We start from the raw sequence: 23,237 nt of genomic DNA on the forward strand, positions 1-23,237 counted from the left end.
TGTTTTTAATTCAGGAAAGGAAAAAAAAAAAAGAACAAGGGCCATGACATGGCCCTTTCTAGTTCTGCCACACTTAACAGTAAGGAATTCCTAAGGTGCTATGAAAACTTACATCTATACTGTTTTTAAGCCACTTCCTCCAATAATACACTGATTTCTCAAAAATAGACACATACTAAAAAAAACATTTAATAATAATCAAGACTTCCCTTAAATTTCTATCCTCTATAGTGAACACTATAACTTTACCAAATAGTATACACTTTTTCCTCTGGTCATTTTTACATTTCTCTACAATTCACATCTCTTTAAAATATAGTAACCAAAACTGGAAATGCTACTCAAAAGGGAGTAATCTATGTCAAAGGGTAAAAGGAAAAAGTTGTATCTGTGAATACCACATCCACTTAAAAATACCTGAGTATGACTTTAACTTTTTCTGTAACTACCTGCAAGTCACCCAGGACTGTGACTTTCCTCCCTCCTTATTTACACTAGCCTATCCTTCCCCATCCTACATTTATATGGTTGGGCTTTTCCCCTTTGCATATCACCTTGACCTTAATTCATTAAATTTCTTATGGTATTCATAGATCCATTTATCATGGTACTTTATAGAAATAATTAAATGTGTAATTTATAGTAATTCCTATTATGCCTTGAAATATCAGCATTATGGAAGTACATAATAACCAACACAACATACATGTAGTTTATATGTCATTCACAAAGTTATGTAGTGAAAGAGAGCTGCCACGAGGAGTGGAGACCAGCCCACAGACTCCTCCTCAGATTCCAGCAAATCACTTAGATCTTCTGCATCATTAATCTCACGGTAGTAAACTAATGTAAGAATTCTTTCTTTTTTTAATTTTAGTTGTAGGTGGACACAATACCTTTATTTCACTTATTTATCTTTATGTGGTGCTAATAATGCTTGAAATATCAGCATTATGGAAGTACATAATAACCGACAACTTACACTGTAGTTTATAATAAATGACAGAACTAAGGACACTACGGTACTGATGCCTACTGACACCTACCTCCACTGGACGATCATTCTTTACCAGCGCTAGGCGTGCCCTTTGCAAGGAGCCATCCATCAGCTTGTGAAGTCTTAAGATTAACTTTCTTAACCCCATCTGCTTCAGGGCTTTGTCTACAAAAGGCCTATAAATAGAAGTCAGACAATGTCTACTGAAGCCCGCTTCGGTGCTGTAGTCTGCCGCTCCCCAGCCCACAGACTCCTCCTCAGATTCCAGTCTCTCAGGCTTCTTGGACACACAGTCTCGTGACTGGACATGGAAACCGCTGTCTACAGACGGCCTGACTTCTGGTACCTTCGGGTGGGAGATTCGCTCTTCTTCACTTTCATCTGCACTACTTTCCAATTCCTTCAATTCTCCCTCTGTGTCCTCGCCCTCATCTTCTGGCTCATTACCTTTGGATGGTCGAGGGGAAGGGATTTCAAACACTGGCCAGCCAATGTCGGATAAATTCTTGATACCTAAAACAGTGCCCATAATCCTCAGTTTCTGGTTTAAGTCTTTTGTGATGTTTAACCACAAACAGAGTGCCTGCACCCTGTCCTGGAAGTCTTTCGCAGCATATTTTTCATAGTCCTTTTGGAGAGCCTGCAGCGATGGATAAAGTGCTTCTATATATTCCAACAGCTCCATTATCCGTTTTACCTGCTCAAATGAGACCCTCTGGCGCTGGAGGTGCTCATGGTATGTTGAGTAACCCATACTCTTTGTTCCGTGAGGAGCTTTGCACTGCCCTTCTATTGAAGTACCATTGAAACTAGCCCCATTTCTAACAAAGGCAAAGCTTCCATAATTAACCTTGAAAGTAAGGATTTCATTGATAATATCTGGGATGGCTTGACGGGCTGTATATAAAAAGAGGTCCTGGTCATTAATGGTCCGTCCTGCATGCCAGGCTTGTAGCTCTAACCAAATCAGTTCATTTGATCGGTTAAACCAAAAAGCAGAAGTATTTTCTTGTCCTCTTTGCTCCCTATCCTTCTTCTTTGAGACTGAGGTAAGCTTTAGCAGAAGTCGTAGGGTTTCAAAAAACTTTAAACGATCTGCAGGGCAGTCAGTCCTGGAAGTCTGGCGTGCGGTCCTGGCTATAGGCATGGGCACAGAAACCGGGAGCTTGGCGTTGCTACAGCCAAGGCTGAGGTAAGGCTTGTTGAGATCCACGTCTGGAATTGATTTTTTTGGCAAAGACCCACTCACTGAGTCTAACATGAATGAGCACTGTACATTTTTCTTATGATCACGCTCTGTTGTTCTAAGAGTTGCTCGGATCTTTTTATCTTGCTTATAGCTATATTCTTCCACATTCTCCACTGTTTTCCCAGTGTCTTTATGTGGAGGCTGATTTGATGCATTCATTTTTTCTATTAAAAAAAAACCAGAATATTATGTAACTCTAAAATATGAAGCTGCTCAATATTTTCAAAAATTGATATTCACATGTATTTAATGAGACCATTATTGTGGGGTGGGAAATACCAAAGGCTAAACATTTAAAGAATCAAAATATAGTTCTCTTTAAAATTCTAAAAAAAATTATATTCATTTTCCTTGATACATCATATGTGCTGTATTCTTTTAAATTCACGCCTACTAACTAAAACTACTTGTTTACCTCTGCACTACAAAATGCAGTTATCAAAGCATTTCATCAAATTTCTTTAAGCTATCACCTTCAATGTAAGTAAAAACAAATGCCATGGGAGAGCTGACAGAACCTGAATTCAAAAACATTCAATTCCTGCCTTTGTCATGAGCAAATCACTTAGATCTTCTGCATCATTAATCTCACTGTAGTAAACTAATGTAAGAATTCTTTCTTTTTTTAATTTTAGTTGTAGGTGGACACAATACCTTTATTTCACTTATTTATCTTTATGTGGTGCTAAGAATCAAACCCAGTGCCTCACATATGCTAGGCAAGTGCTCAACAACTGAGCAACAAACCTAGCCCCTGACAAAAGATAAGCAAAAATATTAACTTTAGTTTATTTAATTCCTTATTTCTTCTTTGCCACTAACAAATAAGTGATAACATGTTAAGACTCATAAATTAATTCAATATAATCTGTCCAGTCTTTAGTACTGGCATACAATCATTCAAAATTAATGCAAACAAAGTAACTATCACATATTTCCTTCAGATAACTGTAAAAGTTTTAATAATTCCAAGTTTTGGAATTCACTGTATATTCTTCCTACAAAGAAACAGAATGATATACACAGTGTTGTGCTATGAGGATTGGAAGTGGAGATTAATGAGCTTAGTTTCTATCATACTAAAACTGAGGGCACTGTGAGACAGTCAGGTACAGATGTCTCTAGGTAACTAAAATACAGGTGTTAGGCTCAGGGAAGAAATCCAAAGATATGAATCTATAGAATACAGAGATATACTTTAACAGCAGGATATTATGAAAGAACAATCAGGAAAAGTATGACGAAGAGAGGTAATGAGGACATAGAACAAAAGGTTGTATTAACTAGTATGTGCATCCCAAGAAAACAGCTTTGGGTTAAAGAAAATAAAATCATATATAACAAAAAACAATTTTATTAGAGTTTAGGATTAAAAAAACTTAGAAAATTAATGTGGTATAAAGCATTACTGATAATAGCCACAAAATGTCTGTATAAAGTTTATAATTTGAAAGTAATAGAGAAGAGTGAAAAAGAATTATTTTCCTTATATAATTGTGCTTGCTCTTCCATGATTTAAAGGTCCTAAGTGAAACAGAATTAATCAAAAATTTCTGGAATGACATTAATAATTCCAGAAGACTAGCCAAATCTATGCTATATTTATAAAGTTGCAGACCATGAAAATACTTAGTCTAAATCTTTATGGCAACAATCAAAAGGACCAAAGCAAGGTCATAATTTAACTTTTCGGCACTGATATAATCTCATTTTAGCAGGCCTAAAAAACTAATTTTGTAGGTCATACGTATATACACAAGTCTTGTTAAGTTTACCTTACAAGATTACAGAATTTTTAAAAATCTATATTTACATAAAGTAGTAATTAAATATTAGGATATACAATCCATTGTGTATAAGGAAAAGCAAACTGGGAAAGAAGGCAAAGGGAGACAGAAACACTTATTTTTTTCCCCAAAACACAAAACACATTTGCTCTGAAGAGTATATACAAAATAGAAATTCATAATCTAAGTTTAAATAATAATGCAATTTAAACTTAGTATAAACTACAGTACAAATAAATGTGCCAGTATGTATCCATCAGTCTACCTCAGCAGTAGCTACATTTTGCAAATATATTTATGATGGTACAAGTAAACAGAAGAGTACTTTCTAGCGTTTAATGACCAAACAGACCTTTACAAAATCATAAAGGACTTATCAATTTAAAGGAGATTTGAGAAAAACACTAGAGTGTTACAAAAACATCTATAGGTTTAGACTCAAATTTCCCTAAACACTGTACATTTTGTGTTAAACCATTAACATCACTGATGAACTTTTAGTATACCCCAAAGCCCGTTATGATGGACAGGTTAATTTTTTTCAGTGTTCTACTAATACTAAATCCCCCTGTAATTAACAAAAAGTCAATGCAAACAGAGCCTCTGCAAAGGAAAATGGGTCACAAGTACAGAAGTCAGAGACACAGAATGTTCTATGTTGCAAGTTTTAATTACAGGACTACAAAACTAGTTCCCAACAGCTTAAGGCAAGTAAAACACCTATCTCCCAAGTGGCTTTAAAATACAATTTCTGTAGTATAACAAAAGCAAACTCTGAATACTTTTTGCATTTGGAAAATCACCAATAGTTCCTGACAAATCAGAAGAATATGAAAAACTTATAAAAAGAACTTTATAGTTAAAATGAAAGCAGCCAATGACAAGCAGTATGGTTCATATGTTTAAAGACATTAGACAACTGAATTTCCACCATTCATGCACACCTAGAAATGGCTCTGCAGAATATGTGTAAACCATTAACATCACTGATGAACTTTTATTATACCCCAAAGCCCATTACTGATGGACCATATATGTGTTGTCTAAAATTTAAAACACTGGCCTTATCTCCTCTCAAGTGAGAAAGCATAAACAGTTACACACGATGTTTCCCTGAAAATATGAAATGATCATTAGAGCAAGGATATCCTCAGATATCACACAAGTATTACCTTCAATTAATAAGTTTATTGCTTCTGCCTGCACTAGAAGAAAGTCCACACTGTATCCCTTGAGAAGTAGTGGTAATAGCCCTTCCACTCCCTCAAGCCTTCCAGTTGTAAAGACATAGCTTTAAGCCCTGGCCCTCAGTTTCTCACTCTATAAAATAGGGGAACTGTGTCCTCAATTCCTTTTCTAAAATATCATGAACCAACAAGTAAAGAAAAAGAGGATATACTACCAGCATCTTTTCATCTTATCTATACAAATCAAATATTTATTTATTAACTAATATGGATTCCGTAGTGGCTACTTCACTGGTATCTATTTTAGATAAGAAAAGTGGGTAAATTTCTTTGAGAAAATGAACAAGGATTGATTTTCAGAATGACAAATTATAAATAGCAAGCTATTTGTTTCCAAAAGGGTAAGAATGACAAGTAGTTAACAACCTACTGCAAATAAAGTTTTTAAACAGTTTAAAAAATCACCTTCTATGGGAAAATCATCATCTGTGTGAAAGAAAAGACTCCTGGCTGTTTGGGAATTGCTCTCTGGATAAGAATGCACTCAAGTGGAAGTACAATGACCCACCACTCTTACCTCCCTTTCCTCTTGAAGAGCTCCAAGGGGTATGCAGAGGGAACAAGCCATGAGAGATCACATACTGAAGAAATCTGTATGGAAAGGAAACTGGCCAAAGAGAAAGAAAGAACCCACTAAGGAAAAGGAGAGACAAGGATGAGCTTGAGGTCAACAGGGAAAAGCTTCTCAGATGAGATAAGGAATAAAATTATGGTCTTGCATGGTAATAGGTGGATGAGTTTCACTTATTACCGTGGAATCTGTTTTAGGGCAAGTGGTTTTCTAAATTTAACAGAGAAACCAAAACCCTAAGTTTTCAGTGATATAAGGTTCCAGGCCATATGTGAGACACAAGGAGGCCCAGCTCTGCATGGTTCAATTCACCTACCTCCAAAAAGAGCAGCGGGGACCAGACAGGAGGAAGTGGAAACAAAAAACACTCTCAACTTCTAGGAATACTAACTGGATTTTGGATCCTACCAAACAGAAAAGTGGAAGACACTTAAGTGGCCTGAGCTCCCTTCCAGCTCTAAAATTTCTAAAAGTAGAAAACAGGTTCCATCCAAGGTTACAAGGTGCAGGATACCATCTAGTGGCTCCATAGCAACAGAGAGAGCCCTACAGCACTATAGGTCACTGGTAGATGGCAGAGCTCTCAGGTGGTCTAAGGAATTCAGGGAAGGAAAGCCTGGCTATCTCTCCATGAATTCTTGATACACCATTTCTGGATGGACAGAATCTAAAAATTTCAACTTAAAGAGATTAAAAGAATAAGAAAGGGCCATCAATCTTATACTTGGTCATCTTGGATTAAAACACGGGAAAACACTTGGCCTCTTTCACATCTTCAAATGCCTCACATCACTGACTTTAACCAATAACTCAGGACAAACCTTTCTACCTCTAGATAATTATTTGTCTCCTCTATTAACAATATTGCTAATGGTAACAATACAAAAATTAAGAAAATTTAAAAGCAGCATTAAATTCAAATTTAAAATAAAGGGAATTACTAGTCTTATTTTGTTATTATTGTTGTTGTTGTTTTTAGCTATAGGTAGACACAATACCTTTATTTTATTTTTATGTGGTGCTGAGGATCAAACCTAGGTGAGCGCTCTTCCTCTGAGCCACAACCTCAGCCCCTAATCTTATTGTTGAAAGTATCAACCAACAGCTACATATCATATAAATAGTATATACTAATATATAATATACATATCTTAACAATATTATATACCATTATATAAATATTATATGCAGTGCCCTTTCATGTTTATCTTTTTAAGTACAAGACTCACCTTTCAAATAAGATCGACTAATTGGCCTCCCTACATTATTCCTCTGGTGTTTGGCTGACATTCGTTTCATCTGTCGAGGAGTGCTGGGAGGAGAGGTGCCATACGGATGTTCTGTGTTTGCTTCATCAGAAAAGTCCTCAGGATCAGATTCAGGACTCTTGCAAGCTGAATCTCCCAATGTGTACGCTTGCCTGTGAAAGACAGTAGGGAGAGAAAACACTGAGTAATATGTCAAGTGACCTCAAACTCAACTGATTTCAGTCTTTAAAGAACCCCTTAAAATGCTATGTGTATGTCTCCTCAGCATTATAATCCTTCTCTATTTCCACCTGTGAAAACTCAGTGAGACCTTCTTTCACTCAAAGGGATCAATGACTGTGACTGTTGCTGCTCTGGTGTGAACAACAGAGAGCACAACATGGGACAACTGAGATGCTACCTCTGATATTTCCAGAGCTCTTTCTGACTTTAATGAAGTTTAAAACTAAAAACTTACAAATTAAGGGAAAAAACAGCAAAGGACTAGAAGATACAAATCAGAAAAAGAACTAAAAATGGACTTAAGAGCTAGCTACTGACAAGCTCAATTGATGAGTGGGCAAGTTCAGTCCTGCTCTCAACTCAGAACCTTGCTCCTCTCTCTGAAGGGCAAAGACAGAATAGGGAGCAATAAAGGAATACTTTATGGCCCATGCAGCAAAGAACAAAGCACAGACACAGTGTGACAGGTCCATTTTTCTAAGTTATCTGAAAGAACTACATCTATACAACATAATATAAGCCCTGACACCACGGAGCCCCTTAGAAATGGTTAAGATAGTTAATTTTACATTATATGTATTTTAACACAATAAAAAATGGGGGGGCGGGGAGACAGTGCAAAGCTGAGTTCAGGTGGGAATGTGGGGGAAAAAGGAATTCACTTCTCTTCACCTACAAAATGCAATCCCTTATTAACTTGTTCTCTGAAAATATTGCCTATCAATTCTTTACCCCCAGCCAATTTCTCAAATGGTATGACTATTTTGATAACATTCTAGTTTTGCAAAACTAGCAAAGTAAAATTTAATCAAACGGCAAACACACTTCAAGACAGCAAACTGGAAGGAATTCATCACAAAATTCTTTCCAAGTGAGTATCATCATGGTTTACCTCATTATGAATATTCTTTATAAAATACAGTTCAACTATATTCAGTGTACAGTTTTCTTTCTGGCAACTTACGTCCTGATATAAAATCCAAGTTAATTCAAAATCATAAGGAAAAAGAAAAACCACTCTAAGGTCATCATCTTACCATAATAATAACAATACCATTACTAAACTAAACAAAAACTCAAAAAATAGGTTACCTTTTGAAAAATAGAAATTCTGCAGAATTATACCAATTTACAGTAGTATTAAATTATATTTTTAACAACCCTGAGCTGTCACACACTGATTTTTCAATGATGTACTTTTATCAGCCACTCTAGATACAGTGTGAGCACACCTGCCTGCTCCCAACTGTGCACACAGTAAGATATGCAAGTCAAACGGCCTGAAAGTCAACTAAAACAATGAGAAAATCTGTTTCTTTAGGCAAGCTATATTTACTATTTAAGTCTCATAAAGACATACAACAAACAGTACAACTTAGAGATTAACTTGGAATATTTTTATATACATTTCTTTTGTTTACTATAAAATAGTTGATTTAGATGATTAAAGAACATGGTTATAAATGTTAAGATCATTTCTTCTTCATTTGTTTTAGTGGATAATTAAATGATAAACAGCATAGGCTTTGTGGACCTATGAATGGACTTAGATTCAAATACTGGCTCTGCTGCCAACTACCTATGTGGGCCTTGAACAAATTTAAAACCTCTTCCTTGCACATTTATGTCAGGAGCTGCCACACAAGAGCTGAACACCCCCTAGCTTTGAGTGATGGAAATGTGGAGACTGGCTTCCCTGCACACAGAAGCAGGTGGATACCATAGAGATGGAGAGCAGAGGAGCAAAGCTTTGGGAGTGGGCATTACCCAATGGAGTAGGTTTGCCTTCTTGTTCCTTGGTAATACTACCCCTTACCTTTTTTGGATGGCATTTTCCATGGAACCTCCCTTTCTGTGCCCCCTATATAAAAATAAAGAATTCAGTTGGCTCTCTCTCTCTTTCCAATGGACCCCTAAGATCATGGGAGCCGTCCCGGATTTTGAAAGTGCATGCATGCTTTCTTCAACATTTTCTCAGTTATTGATGTAGTCAGATTTTGTGAACCCAGCATAGGTCACCAGCCCAGTTAGATGGTGATACATTTACAAAATAAAAATAATAAATATTTAGACTCTATTTCTGTGTATTCACCTACTCCACACTGAGAAAGAAGTGCACAAAGAGTATAGAACTGAAAACCATTTTAATGTCTTTTAAATTCTTTCAAACACAGCAATATAAGGATTTTGTTTTACTTAATTTCCCCAGTAATACATTCAAAATAAATATTATAGAAAATGATTTTGCATTTTATTATTTATGTGCCACCAATACTGTCCAGCGTAATGCTCACAGATTTCAATGCTTTTCTACAACAACATATTTCATACATTAAAATGGAAATCACTAGAAAACCATACCACAAACATTTGGTCAATTAAATTCATCAAAGCTAGGCAGCATGGAATAGTGGGATAAATAGAAAAATGGAGTCAGCTATGAAATAGCAAACGAAAACTCATTCAGAACATGCCCTCTGCAGTCATGGGATGCCAAGTCCCAGCTCTCCTGCATGGATAAAGCACACACTTCTAAATTTTTCCAAGACCAGTAAGGAGACTAATTTAAAATTAGTCTACAATCTGAAAAGCTTTAGGAAATTTACTTATGAAGCATTTTTTGTTTTGTTTTGTTTAAGAATCAAACCAAATAATGGGAATAAAGGACTATGCAAAATATAAAATGGTCTCTTTTACCAGTGTCTAGCAGTTGTGTGTAGATGAATAAATTCAATTAGTGTAAAATAAAGCGAAACAGGGTCTTTTGAAGAGGGACTAACAATGTCAAACCTCAGTGACACAGATGGTAAGCCCCCTGACCTGAGGACAGTCATGACATAAAAGAAATACGTACCCTCATCTGATCTACATAAAATAGAATTGAATCCTGTGTTTTAAGCAGCTAAAGAGCCTAAGAAAGCAAATTTAATAAAAAGACAATTCTCATGAGATTTTAAATTAGGGAAACAGGAAGAGATTTGTGTTGAACTGTCTTCAACTGTGGACAAATTATTTCCCCACACATGAAAAAAATTCACTTGGCTGCACTCCCCAAATAAAAGTAGAAGAATAAATCCTTGTAATAAAATTCTACAGAATCTGACAATCTATTGTTTCCAAATCTGTCATCTATAACAAAACAAAAAGTCTTAGTCTTTATACCTTCACAAGGATACAATAAACAACTACTGACTTCAAAGTATTTCCAAATTACTTAACTATTCTAACAGCAGACATTAAAGAATCCCATTGAAATGAAGATGAATACCGTCATAAACAACATGAAATGTAACACACTTCATATTCCCTTTTTCATTATGCATCAGAAAAAATGAATTAGGAAAGATGTCATGTGGTGCTCCAAGGTACCACACTTAAAATTAACATGAATTTTATGGCAGGTATCACATGATGGTAAAGCTATGCATTTTGTACTTCCTTAGGATTTACTTAGCCAAAATGGTATTCACCCTGGTCAGAAATGTTACTGGTTTACAGTCCAACCAAGTAATTTAGTAACTCAATTACCTGTCAGAACAAAATTCAACGTTATTTAAAATAAATGTTTAAAAGTCAAACATCCAGTAAATAAATTCATGTCTGCTATCCTATCAAAAATCACTAAAGGAAGAGTCAATACTAGAAATGACTCAAATGGAACTTACTAGAGAGGAAAATATACCTGAATGAAAAACACTCTAGTCAGAATAACTGTAAATTAGACACAGCGGAAGAAAAGATCAGTACATGAAGACATGGTAACTGAAACTCTCCAAAATGAATCAGAGAGAAAAAGATTGGGGGAGGAGGGAGCAGAGTCTCAATATCCCACTGGACAATATTAAAACAATCTAACATTTCCATTACTAGAGTCCAAAATTAGAGAAGACACAGAAAAAATAATTAAAGAAATAAGGACTGAAAACTTCAAATATAAAGTTCACAGATCCAGCAAGCCCATGAACTCCAAGCAGGAGAACTATTAAACTATGAGTTTTTCATTACCCACATCATAAACAAATTGCTGAAAATCAGTGAAAAATCTTCAACGCAGCGAAGAAAGGCAACTTATGTTTGGTAGCCTTAGCTTAGAAGTAATATAGTATAGGGAAGATACCAAGCAATAGTTTGTAACTTTTTTAAAAAAAATTGTACACAAAATCTAGGAAAATAAATACAGGAGGTAAGTTCAAAAGAACTTGCATCATTTCAATTAACCATACACACCAGTGGTTAGCTGACTGGTTTGGAAGGTTCACGTGGATGCCAATTACTCTGGATGAGAAAAGTGGTACAAGGTCTACTTTTTGCCTTATTTGTGTTTAAAAACATTCAAATGTGAAATGTCTTTCTGGTACTAAACTTCTGACAGTCACAAAAAGAAATGGCTCACTCTTTCAACATATAACCCTGCTAAGTACTACCCACTTTACACCAGAATCTGGTCAAAGAAAAGTATGTCTTGAACTCAATCCAAGGAAGTCTGGATAGTTTTTAATGAAAAATGCATGGAAAGAAGATAAAAATTCAAGTAACTGGGGTTAAACAGTTCTACTCTAACATATTAGGTAAAGCACAATAAAGCCTGAAACAGCTCATTTGTAAAATGCAGTTAGGTTACACAAGTTCAAACACATGTCATTCTGCAAAAGCCCATAAGTTTTTTTTTTTTTAACTTCATTAAGTTATTCAGTAATGATTTCAGAAATTAAAAAAAGTATTTTATTCGTTTAAGAAGGGCAGTACTCATCTTTTTTTCACCTCCTCCTCACCACCAACTGTTCTTCAGCACATAGTAATTAAAGGGAAATTTCTGCCACTGGGAAACAGAGGAGAGGTCTGGGCAGAGTGGTTGACTTTAGGTTTCTTTTCTTTAAGAATCTGTAGAGTTTACTTGGCCTGCATCATAATTCAAAGGTATCTGAGTTTGAAAGTACATGGTTGGTTCCTATTTCTTCAAGACCCAATTTATTAATAAGTTAGTTGACTTTGAAAGACTACATCTGAACATTCATCAGCTAACTTCCACATGAACTGTCAAACCTCTGCTTACCAAGCATTCACTCTGTAACTTCTGCACTAATTCCAGCACAAGGCCTTTGCAAACCTTGCTGATCTCCCATTATTTATCAGGATAGATGCTCAGACATTTTGTGTTTTAACTAAAATTCACCTTTTTTTTTAACAAAAATATTTTTTAAAGTATATGGTTTATAAGGGCTGGGGTTGTGGCTCAGCAGTAGAGAGTTGGTCTAGCACAGGCGAGGCCCTGGGTTCCATCCTCAGCACCATATAAAAATAAATTAATTACTTAAAGATATTGTATCCAACTGCAACTAAAAATAAATAAATATTTTTTTTAAAAAAGTATATGGTTTATGGTTTTCTTCATCTCTCCTCAACTACAAATGAAGCTCCAAACAGACAGGAACACATATGTATTCCTTACCACCATCTCTCCAGCGCCCACAAAAGTCCCTGGTAACAGTATATGCTCAACAACTTCTTTTTTTTTTCTTTGTTTTATTAGTTGCTCAAAACATTACAATGACCTTGACATATCATATATCATACATTTGATTCAAATGGGGTATGAATTCTTATTTTTCCCACATGTACAGATTGCAGGATCACATTGGTTATACAGCCACGTTTATACATACTGCCATACTAGTGTCTGTTGTATTCTGCTGCCCTTCCTATCCCCTTCCTATCCTCCCCTCCCCTCCCCTCCCTTCCCATTGTCTCTCTCTACCCCATCTACTGTAACACATTTCTCTTTTTTTCCCTTCCCCCTCACATCCTCTTATATGTAATTTTGTATAACAATGAGGGTCTCCTTCCACCTTCCGTGCAATTCCCCTTCTCTCTCCCATTCCCTCCCACCTCTTGTCCCTGTTTAATGGTAATCTAGGTTGGTTCCACAGTCTAACTATTGTGAATTGTGCTGCTATGAACATTGATGTAGCTGTATCCCTGTAGTATGCTCTTTTTAGGTCTTTTGGGAATAGTCCAAGAAGGGGAATAGCTGGATCGAATGGTGGTTCCATTCCCAGCTTTCCAAGGAATCTCCATACTGCTTTCCAAATTGGCCGCACCAATTTGCAGTCCCACCAGCAATGTACAAGTGTACCTTTTTCCCCACATCCTTGCCAGCACTTGTTATTTGACTTCATAATGGCTGCCATTCTTACTGGAGTGAGATGGTATCTTAGAGTGGTTTTAATTTGCATTTCTCTGATTGCTAGAGATGGTGAGCATTTTTTCATGTATTTGTTGATTGATTTCAACAACTTCTTACAAATGAATTCCTGAGTTTAGTAGTTTTATCTGTGATAGATTTTTAAATTACATTAGAATACAATTATTTTTCATTATTTTTATAAATAATAAAAAATTTTAAAAAGCTTCAAGTATTAAAGATTGTTGACTTCTGGCAATATTGTTGCTTAAGCAATACTGAAACCCTGAATGCCAACAAGACTATCTATGGTAGCAATTAGGTATGGTGTAGACAATAATGATTTTGGAAGACAAATGGCTTGAGTCAGATTAACATGGACTGAAATCCCCATACCCCTGCATTTAGGAATAAGAACAAAAGTTTTCATGTTTTAAACAAATTATTATGTATTTTCTTGCAAACACTTTTCATTTAGAAGTCTTCTGATCCAATGCCACTGAGAACTTGTATTTGGCCAGTTAATTAAAATATGTATATTAAAAGCATTAAAAATTAAACATACAAATAGAAAAAAATGAATATACTGTGGTGGCTATGACTTTGATGGCCTTTGATGAAACTGGCCTTTTGGTAGTCACATTTTTATATAATCACCTTCTCTAGAATTTGGAATGACCCTGTGACTGGTTTAACCAATGGAATGTAGCAAAAATGAAAGTGGGCCAGTTTTGAACCTAAACCTTAATGAGGCCTCCTTTGTACTCTAGGGGAAACTAGCCAGGAGGTAAGAGGCCCAACCCAGCCACATGGAGGCTGCAGGAAGTAGAGGGCTAGGTCAAAGTCAAGCTTCTTCAGATCTTCAGTTGTCCCTGTCCCAACAACACACACAACAAGCAGAAAAACCACTCAATACAATGATAGGTAATAAATGGTTTTCATATTAAACTGTGATAAGGTTTGTTAAACTATAATAGATAACTGCTACACATAAAAAACTTTAAACACTTTGTTTTCATTTTAAACCCATGAAAGGGTTTTAAGTGATCATTACTTTGATGCGAGCCACAGCCTTGTCTTTTAGTGTAGGTCCTTTGAAGAAGTGATGAGCCCACTTTATGGCATGTTAGATGTACAATGCATCATTTACAACTTCCCCTTCGTATTTCTTTAAAATAGAACAAGAATGTAAAGACTCTGGAGCAGTTTTTCAGGATTTTTACTCTTCAACTTTGAACAGCTCTCATATATACCTAATTTTTTTTTTTTTTACAACTTTTTTTGCATGTGACTCACCTATATTAAGATTTTGTAGGGCTGGGGCTGTAGCTCAGTGGTAGAGTGCCTGCCTTGCATGTGTGAGGCACTGGGTTCAATCCTCAGCACCACATAAAAATAAGTAAAGATATTATGGCCATCTACAATTAAAAATTTAAAAAAAAAAGATTTTTGCAAAGCGTTTCAAATTAGTTAATGTGGAAACTATGGTCCTACTTTGCACACACATTTCAGATCTGTTTAACAGTATACAGAATCACGAAATTACAACTAAAAAGTAGAATAAAACTAAATAGATTAAGAGCAAATCAGGAACTCTTGATAAGCATATAATTCAAGTGATGGGAACATAAAATCATGGGTGTTCTAGGGAGCAACCCACTAACTATGAACATGAGTCGGTATATTTTATAGAAGAAATGTCCTGGATAGAATCAGATCTTGGAAAACTAGACATGAACATATCTTCTAGCATAAATCTTTTGATTCACTGATAGATTTATACAATGTATATTTTATCAGTCCTACACTAGGTAGAATAAAAAAGAATGCATGAAGACAGAAAACCATATATATATATATATATATATATATATATATATACATACACACACACACACATATACACACACATATAAATGGGTATACACATGGAATTTGTGTATATAAACTATATATATATATATATATATACACACACACACACACACACATATGATGACAAATCACCCCATATGGATAACCTTTACTCATTAGTATAAATAAAAATAAGCTGTATAAAAATATTTTAGATGCTTTCATAAATTCTAAAATGAAATACAATATAACACAATGCTTTAAAGACTTAATACTAATTATCTTCACTCCTGATTAAATAGAAGCCTCTTCAAAAAGAAGTAGAACAGGGCTGGGGATGTGGCTCAAGCGGTAGCGCGCTCGCCTGGCATGCCTGCAGCCCGGGTTCGATCCTCAGCACCACATACAAACAAAGATGTTGTGTCCGCCGAAAACTAAAAAAAATAAATATTAAAAAAAATTCTTTAAAAAAAAAAAAAAAAAAAAAAGAAGTAGAACAAAAAATAAAAAGGGAAAGAGAAGCTTTAGGCATGTAAATACACATGAGTTGTGTTATACATGAAAAGATAAAAGTAATTATTGTTATACCTATAATTCTAATGTATACAGTTGAGTACTTAAAAAATGGACAAAGAATTTGGACATTATCAGGTATATGCTAGAAATCTAAAAACAAAAATGTTTTTTACCAGATCTAGTAACTACAAAAATTGTGTGAATATGTCAATATCTTCATCCAAAGCTGAGAATAATTACCACATCATATGTGTACATAAGAAAACAATCAAAATTGCTCAGACCTCTTTGGAGACGCAGCTGCTTTTACAGGGCAATGCAGCAGGGAGCAAAGGGAAGGATGTCCCTGAAGTACAAGTGAATGTCACTGTGTAACACTGTGGACACATTCTGCAATGAAATGCCAACCAAAAATAATCAAAGGAAAGCAACATAAAATAAAAGTGATGGTTCTTTCAAAGCTTGTTTTAGGGTTAACTAAACAGAACTCTGGAGTGAAGATAGGGATATTCAGAAGATAAGAACTGTCAAAGATGGGAAGAAAAAACAAACAAGGGATTATGACAAGGGCATATAAAGAGAAACAAGAAAAATGTTTAGAACTTTAAAGATGGCAAAAATAATGAATTATGATTTCCTCCTACCCATTCTCTTTCTTACAAATGAGAACATTAAAAAAAATTCTTATTCAAAGCCAATTTTGTTTGTGGAAAAACATTTCATATCATGTATTACTTCCCTGGCATTCTTAGAAATAAAATAACTATAGAGCCATTTCCTCAGGAAAAAGATGAGCTGCCTGTATCTCCTGAGTTCAAGCTTCCTTATCTTAAAATTTGAATTGTAAAATTAACTAACTGTAAATGTGCCCCACAACACATATCATATGCTTAAAACATGACCTCCAACTGTTGGAAGAACAAGTCAAGGACATGTAAGCATGTGAGATAGCCTCTTTCAGTTTTCAGTGAAGCAAAATGAAAAGAAGTGAGGGACAGATAAGGAGAATTTGGACATTGAAGCTCACTTCTGCTTTGCATTAGTTCAAACCTGAGGGCCAGTTTTGGTTTCTAATACCATTCTCCAGTAAGAGAGAATTTTAGAGAAATGGTTGATTCTAGGACTGGGACAAGAAAGGTACACATAAGCCTGGAGCATCTCAGAGATCGCAAGTGAGAAGGAACACAGTAGCTCAATGAAAGAGCATCCATTTGGCCCAGGCCAGAAAAATCTAATCAACAAAGTCCATGGGGCAGTACAGAGTTACAAACATGAATCCAGGAGTCCACATCAACAGTTACAGGACAAACCAATAAACAGATGACAGAAGAGACAAATCTCCTATTCAGAAAAAAAGTCAAATTACGTAGGTAGATACTTCCCTCTCAAAGAGATGGAGCTTAATTCTCCCCCCAAGTGTAGGCTGCACTTTTAGTGACTTATTGCCAAAGGATGTGCAGAGATGAAGAAAAAATAACTTTCCAGTAGAGAAATAAACCAACTCTCCATCAGCCAGGTGGTCAGGGTTAACATCATCAGTGATGAGTCATGGTGACAACACATGCTCCTGATACATATGTTGAGAAAAGCCCTCCACCCCTGTGGACTTCCTCCCCCAAACCCATAATCTAGCCAAACCAAGAGAAAAATACCAGACAAACTCAAATTGAGGGATATTCTACAAAATACCTAACCAGTACACAAATGGTTGAAGTCATCAAACACAAAAGAAAACCTGAGAAACTAAGAACAAACAGAAAGCTAGGGAGACAATCTGGTATCCTGGAAGGGACCTAGAAACAAGAAAAGAATATCAGGAGAAAACAAATGAAATCCAAACAGAGTACCAAGCCACATAATAATGTGTCAATACTGGCTTATCAGTTATAATAGACGTATACAGAAATGTAACACTAATGAACAGATAAAAATGGGCATAGAATACATGGCAAATCTCTGTACTAGTTTTTCAACTGTCTAAATCTAAAACTATTTTAAAATTAAAAGTTTATTTTAAAATGAACTACATTAATTGGAACAGTGCCATGACAAATCTGAATAAATTCAGTGTTACAAAACAGGTATATAGAATAAAAGACAAAACTAAACCAAAACTGTAAAGATTAATTATAAAATTAAACAGTTTTTATTAGAGCATTATAGTTACACGTAATAGTCGGATTCACCAAGACAAACTCGTATACATGCATGGAATTCAATTTCAGTTCATGATCCCCTCGTTTCCCTCCCCTCCCCCCCTTCTCCTTCCTCTACTAGACTTCCTTTCCCTTATCTATTTATATTTTATTGATTCTTTTACTTAAACATAAAGATAAAATTCTCTGTGGTATGTTTATATATGTACATAATGAGATTTTAAAAAATAAAATAAATGACAGCGGAATGCATTACAATTCTTATTACATGTACATAACATAGTTTTTCATATCTCTGGTTGTATATAAAGTATGTTGACACCAATTCATGTCTTCATACATGTACTTTGGATGATGATGTCTATCACATTCCACTGTCCTTGCTAACCCCCTGCCCCCTCCCTTCCCCTCCCACCCCTCTACCCTATCTAGAATTCATCTATTCTTCCCATGTTCCCCCTCCCTACCCCACTATGAGTCAGCCTCCTTGTATCAGAGAAAACATTTCGACATTTGTTTTGAGGGGATTGGCTAACTTCACTTAGCATTACCTTCTCCAACTCCATCAATTTACCTGCAAATGCCATGATTTTATTCTTTTATTGCTGAGTAAAATTCCATTGTGTATATATGCCACATTTTTTTTTATCCATTTATCACTGAAGAGCATCTAGGTTGGCTCCACAGTTTAGCTACTGTGAACTGTGCTGCCATAAACATTGATGTGGCTGTATCCCTAAAGTATGCTGTTTTTAAGTCTTTTGGGTATAATGTCCCTGTAGTATACTGTTTTTAAGTCTTTGGGGTATAAATGGAGAATACGGGTAGAGGGTCAAATGGTGGTTCCATTACCAGATTTCCAAGGAAATCTCCTAACTGCTCTCCATATTGGCTGCACCAATTGCAGTCCCACCAGCAATGTATGAGTGTACCTTTCCCCCCACATCCTCGCCAACACTTATTGTTGTTTGTCTTCATAATAGCTGCCATTCTGACTGGAGTGAGATGATATCTTAAGAATAGTTTTGATTTGCATTTCTCTAATTGCTAGATATGATGAACATTTTTTCTTATATTTATTGATTGATTGTATGTCCTCTTCTGAGAAGTGTCTGTTCAGGTCCTTGGCCCATTTGTTGATTGGGTTATTTGGGGTTTTTTGGTGCTTAGCTTTTTGAGTTCTTGCTCTATCTGATGTGTGAGGGGTAAAAATTTGCTCCCAGGATATAGGCTCTCTGTTCACCTCACAGATTGCTTCTTTTGCTGACAAAAAAACTTTTTAGTTTGATTCCATCCCATTTATTGATTCTTGGTTTTAATTCTTGTGTTATAGGAGTCTTATTAAGGAAGTTAGGGCCTAATCCCAAATGATGAAGATTAGGGTCTACTTTTTCTTCTATTAGACACAGAGTCTCTGGTTTAATTCCTAGGTCCTTGAGTTTTGTGCATGGTGAGAGAGAGAGGTTTAATTTCATTTTGTTGCATATGGATTTCCAGTTTTCCCAGCACCATTTGTTGAAGATGCTATCTTTTCTTCAATGCATGTTTTGGCACCTTTGTCTAATATAAGTGGGTTAAAACACTAGAAAAACTAAGGATAACAGGAACATATCTCAACATCATAAAGGCTATCTACACTAAGCCTCAGGCCCACATCATTCTAAATGGATAAAAATTAAAGGCATTACCTCTAAAAACTGGAACAAGACAGGGATGCCCTCTTTCACCACTTCTGTTCAACATAGTTCCTGAAACACTGCCAGAGCAATTAGATGAAAGAAATTAAAGGGATATGTATAGGAAAAAAAGAACTTAAATTAGCACTATTTGCTGATGATATAATTCTATACCTAGAAGACCCATAATGTGATTTTATCAAGAATACACTCTGCATGGCCTCCCCTTTCCCAGCCCCCCACTGTCTCCTGATCTCCTTCCAAACTGTTGATCTTCCCTTCATCTTTATTATATCCTATCCTTCTCTTCCCTTTCCTTTATTTCACTCTAGTTTCTGCATATGAGAGAAAACATACGACCTTTGAGTTTCTGAGTTTGTCTTATTTCATTTAACATGATATTCTCCATTTCCATCCATTTGCCATTAAATGCCATAATTTCATTCTTCTTTATGATTGAGTAAGAACTCCATCGTGTATATTTACAATTTCTTAATCCATTCTTCTATATTTAAACACCTGGGTTGATTCCATAATTTATTATGAATTGTATGCTATAAACATTGAGGTGACTATTGTTATAGTACACCAATTTTAGATCTTTCAGGAAACTACCAAGGAGTGAGACAGCTGAGTCAAATAGTGGTCCCATCAAAGTTTTCTAAGGAATCTCCATACTGCTTTCCAGATTGGCTGCACGAATTTGCAGCCCTATCAGCAATGTATGAGTGTGCCTTTTCCCCCACATACTCACCAAAACTTATTGTTGCCTGTATTCTTAATAGCTGCCATCTGACTAGAGTGAGATGAAATCTTAGCTTTGATTTGTATTTCTCTAATTCCTAGAGATGTTGAACATTTTTTCATATGTTTGTTGATCCATTGTATATCTTCTTCTGAGAAATGTCTGCTCAACTCCTTAGCCCATTTATTGATTGGGTTGTTTGGTATTTTTGTTGTTTTTTTTTTTTTTTTTTTTTGGTGTTAAAATTTTTGACTTCTCTATATATCCTGGAGATTAGTGCTCTATCTGACATGTATGTGGCAAAACTTTGCTTCTGAAGTATAGGTTCTCTATTCACCTCATTTATTGTTTCTTTTGTTGAGAAGATTTTAGTTTGCATCCATCCCATTTATTTATTCATTCTTGATTTTATTTCTTGCATTTTAGGAGTCTTGTTAAGGAAGTTGGGGCCTAATCTGACATGATGAACATTTGGGCCTACTTTTTCTTTTATTAGGCGTAGGAATCTCTGATCTAATTCCTAAGTCCTTGATCCACTTTTAGTTTTGTGCATAGTGAGAGATAGGGGTTTAGTTTCATTTTGCTGCACATGGATTTCCATTTTCTCAGCACAATTTGTTGAAGAGGCTATCTTTTCTCCAATATGTGTTTTGGCAACTTTGTCTAATATGAAATAACTGAATTTATGTGGGTTTGTCTCTGTATCTTCTATTCTGTACCATTGGTCTATGTGTCTATTTTGGTGCCAATACCATGTCATTTTTGTTACTATAGCTTTGTAGTATAAAGTCTGATATTGTGATGCCTCCTGTTCACTCTTCTTGCTAAGAATTGCTTTGGCTATTCTCAGTCTCTTATTTTTCCAATTGAATTTCATGATTGATTTTTCTATAAGGAATGACGTTGGGATTTTAACTGGAATTGCATTGAATCTGTATAAAGCTTTTGGCAGTATGGCCATTTTGACAATATTAATTCTGTCTATCCAGGAGCATAGAAGATATTTCCATCTTCTAAGGTCTTCTTCAATTTCTTTCTTTAGTGTTCTGAAGTTTTCATTGTAGAGGTCTTTCACCTCTTTTGTTAAATTGATTTCCAAGTATTTTTTTTTTGAGGCTATTGTAAATGGGGTAGTTTTCTTAATTTCTCTTTCATAGGATATATATCACTGATATATAGAAACACATTTGATTTTGGGGTATTGATTTTATATCCTGCTACTTTGGTGAATTCATTAATTCTACAAATTTTCTAGTGGAATTTTTTGTATCCTCTAAGTGTATAGAATCATGTCATAAGCAAATGATGATAATTTGAGTTCTTCTTTTCCTATATGTATCCCTTTTTTTCATCTAATTGCCTGGCTAGAGTTTCAAGAACTATGCTGAATAGAAGTGGTGGAAGAAGGAATCCCTGTCTTGTTCCAGTTTCTAGAGGGAATGCTTCCAACTGTAATCCATTTAGAATGATGATGTACTTGGGTTTAACATATATAGCCTTTACAATGTTGAGATATGTTCCTACTATCCCTAGTTTTTCTAGCGTTTTGAACATAAAAGGGTACTATATTTTGTCAAATGCTTTCTCTGCATCAATTGATGCAATCATGTGATTCTTTAAGTTACTGACATGATGAATTACATTTATTGATTTCTGTATGTTTAATCAACCTTGCATACCTGGAAAAAAAACCCACTTAATCATGGTCTGCTATTTTTTAAAATATGTTTTTGTATGCAATTTGCCAGAATTTATTGAGAATCTCTGCATCTGTGTTCATCAGGGATATTGGTCTAGAATTTTCTTTCCTTGATGAGTCTCTGTCTGGTTTTGGTGTCAGTTTGAAAGGGTTCTCCCCTGTTCTATTACAAGAAATAACATAAGAAGTATTAATTCTTCTTTGTAGGTCTTGTAGAATTTGGCCGAGAATCCGTCTGGTCTGGGCTTTTTTTGGTTGGTAGGTATTTGATAGCATCTTCTACTTGCTTGCCTTAAATTGTTCTGTTTAAATTGTGTATGTCCTGCTGGTTCAATATGGGTATATCATATGCCTCTAGAAATTTGTCAGTGTCTTCGAGGTTTTCTATTTACTGGAGTATGAATTTTCAAAATAGTTTGTAATTGTTTTCTGTATTTCAAAAGCATCTATTGTGACATATCCTTTTTCATTTCAGATTTTAGTGATTTGTCTCTTTTCACTAGGGTAACAAAGGGTTTGTCAATTTTATTTATTTTTTCAAAGAACCAGCTTTTTATTTTGTCAATTTTTTGAAATGTTTCTTTTGTTTCAATTTCATTGATTTCAGCCCTGATTTTAATTATTTCCTATCTTCTATTACTTTTGGTGTTGGTTTGTTTTTCTTTTTCTAGGTCTTTGAGACGCAATATCAGATTGTTTATTTGTTGGCTTTTTCTTCTTTTTAGTGAATGAGCTTAATGCAATGAACTTTCCTCTTAAGAGCACTGCCTTCACAGTATCCCAGAGATTTTGATATGTTATATCACAGTTTTCATTTATCTCTAAGAATTTTTTTTATCTCCTCCCTAATGTCTCCTGTTATCCATACATCATTCAATAGCACAATTTTAGTCTCCAGGTGTTGCAGGAGCTTCTATGTTCTGTTTTATCATTGATTTATAATTTCATTCTATTATAGTCAGATAGAATACAGGGTAGTATCTCTATTTTTTTTTTTTTTTTTTTTTTGGTATTTGCTAAAACTTGTTTTGTGGCATAATATATGGTCTATTTTGGAGAAGGATCCATA

The 23,237-nt window shown here is 35.2% G+C and overlaps 1 protein-coding gene across 5 annotated transcripts in view; it reads right to left on the reverse strand.

The window, feature by feature from the left end:
• Positions 1–23,237, reverse strand: part of Map3k4 (mitogen-activated protein kinase kinase kinase 4) — a 132,087-nt gene that overhangs the window by 54,992 nt on the left and 53,858 nt on the right. For 4 of the 5 annotated variants that reach the window (XM_058580953.1, XM_058580951.1, XM_058580952.1 and 1 more), the window contains exons 3-4: positions 7,081–7,271; positions 1,047–2,410 (exon numbers count right to left, since the gene is read on the reverse strand). In XM_058580953.1, coding sequence (XP_058436936.1) covers positions 1,047–2,410; positions 7,081–7,271 — 1,555 coding nt within the window. Of the gene's footprint in view, positions 1–1,046; positions 2,411–5,797; positions 5,888–7,080; positions 7,272–23,237 lie in introns of all 5 variants that reach the window. The other variant, XM_058580949.1, reaches the window with a different exon arrangement.

This window comes from Marmota monax, unplaced genomic scaffold (genome assembly GCF_021218885.2).
Source record: "Marmota monax isolate L192 unplaced genomic scaffold, Marmota_monax_Labrador192_F-V1.1 WCK01_AAM20220418_F8-fsc00083, whole genome shotgun sequence".
In the NCBI taxonomy this organism is placed as follows: Eukaryota; Metazoa; Chordata; class Mammalia; order Rodentia; family Sciuridae; genus Marmota; species Marmota monax.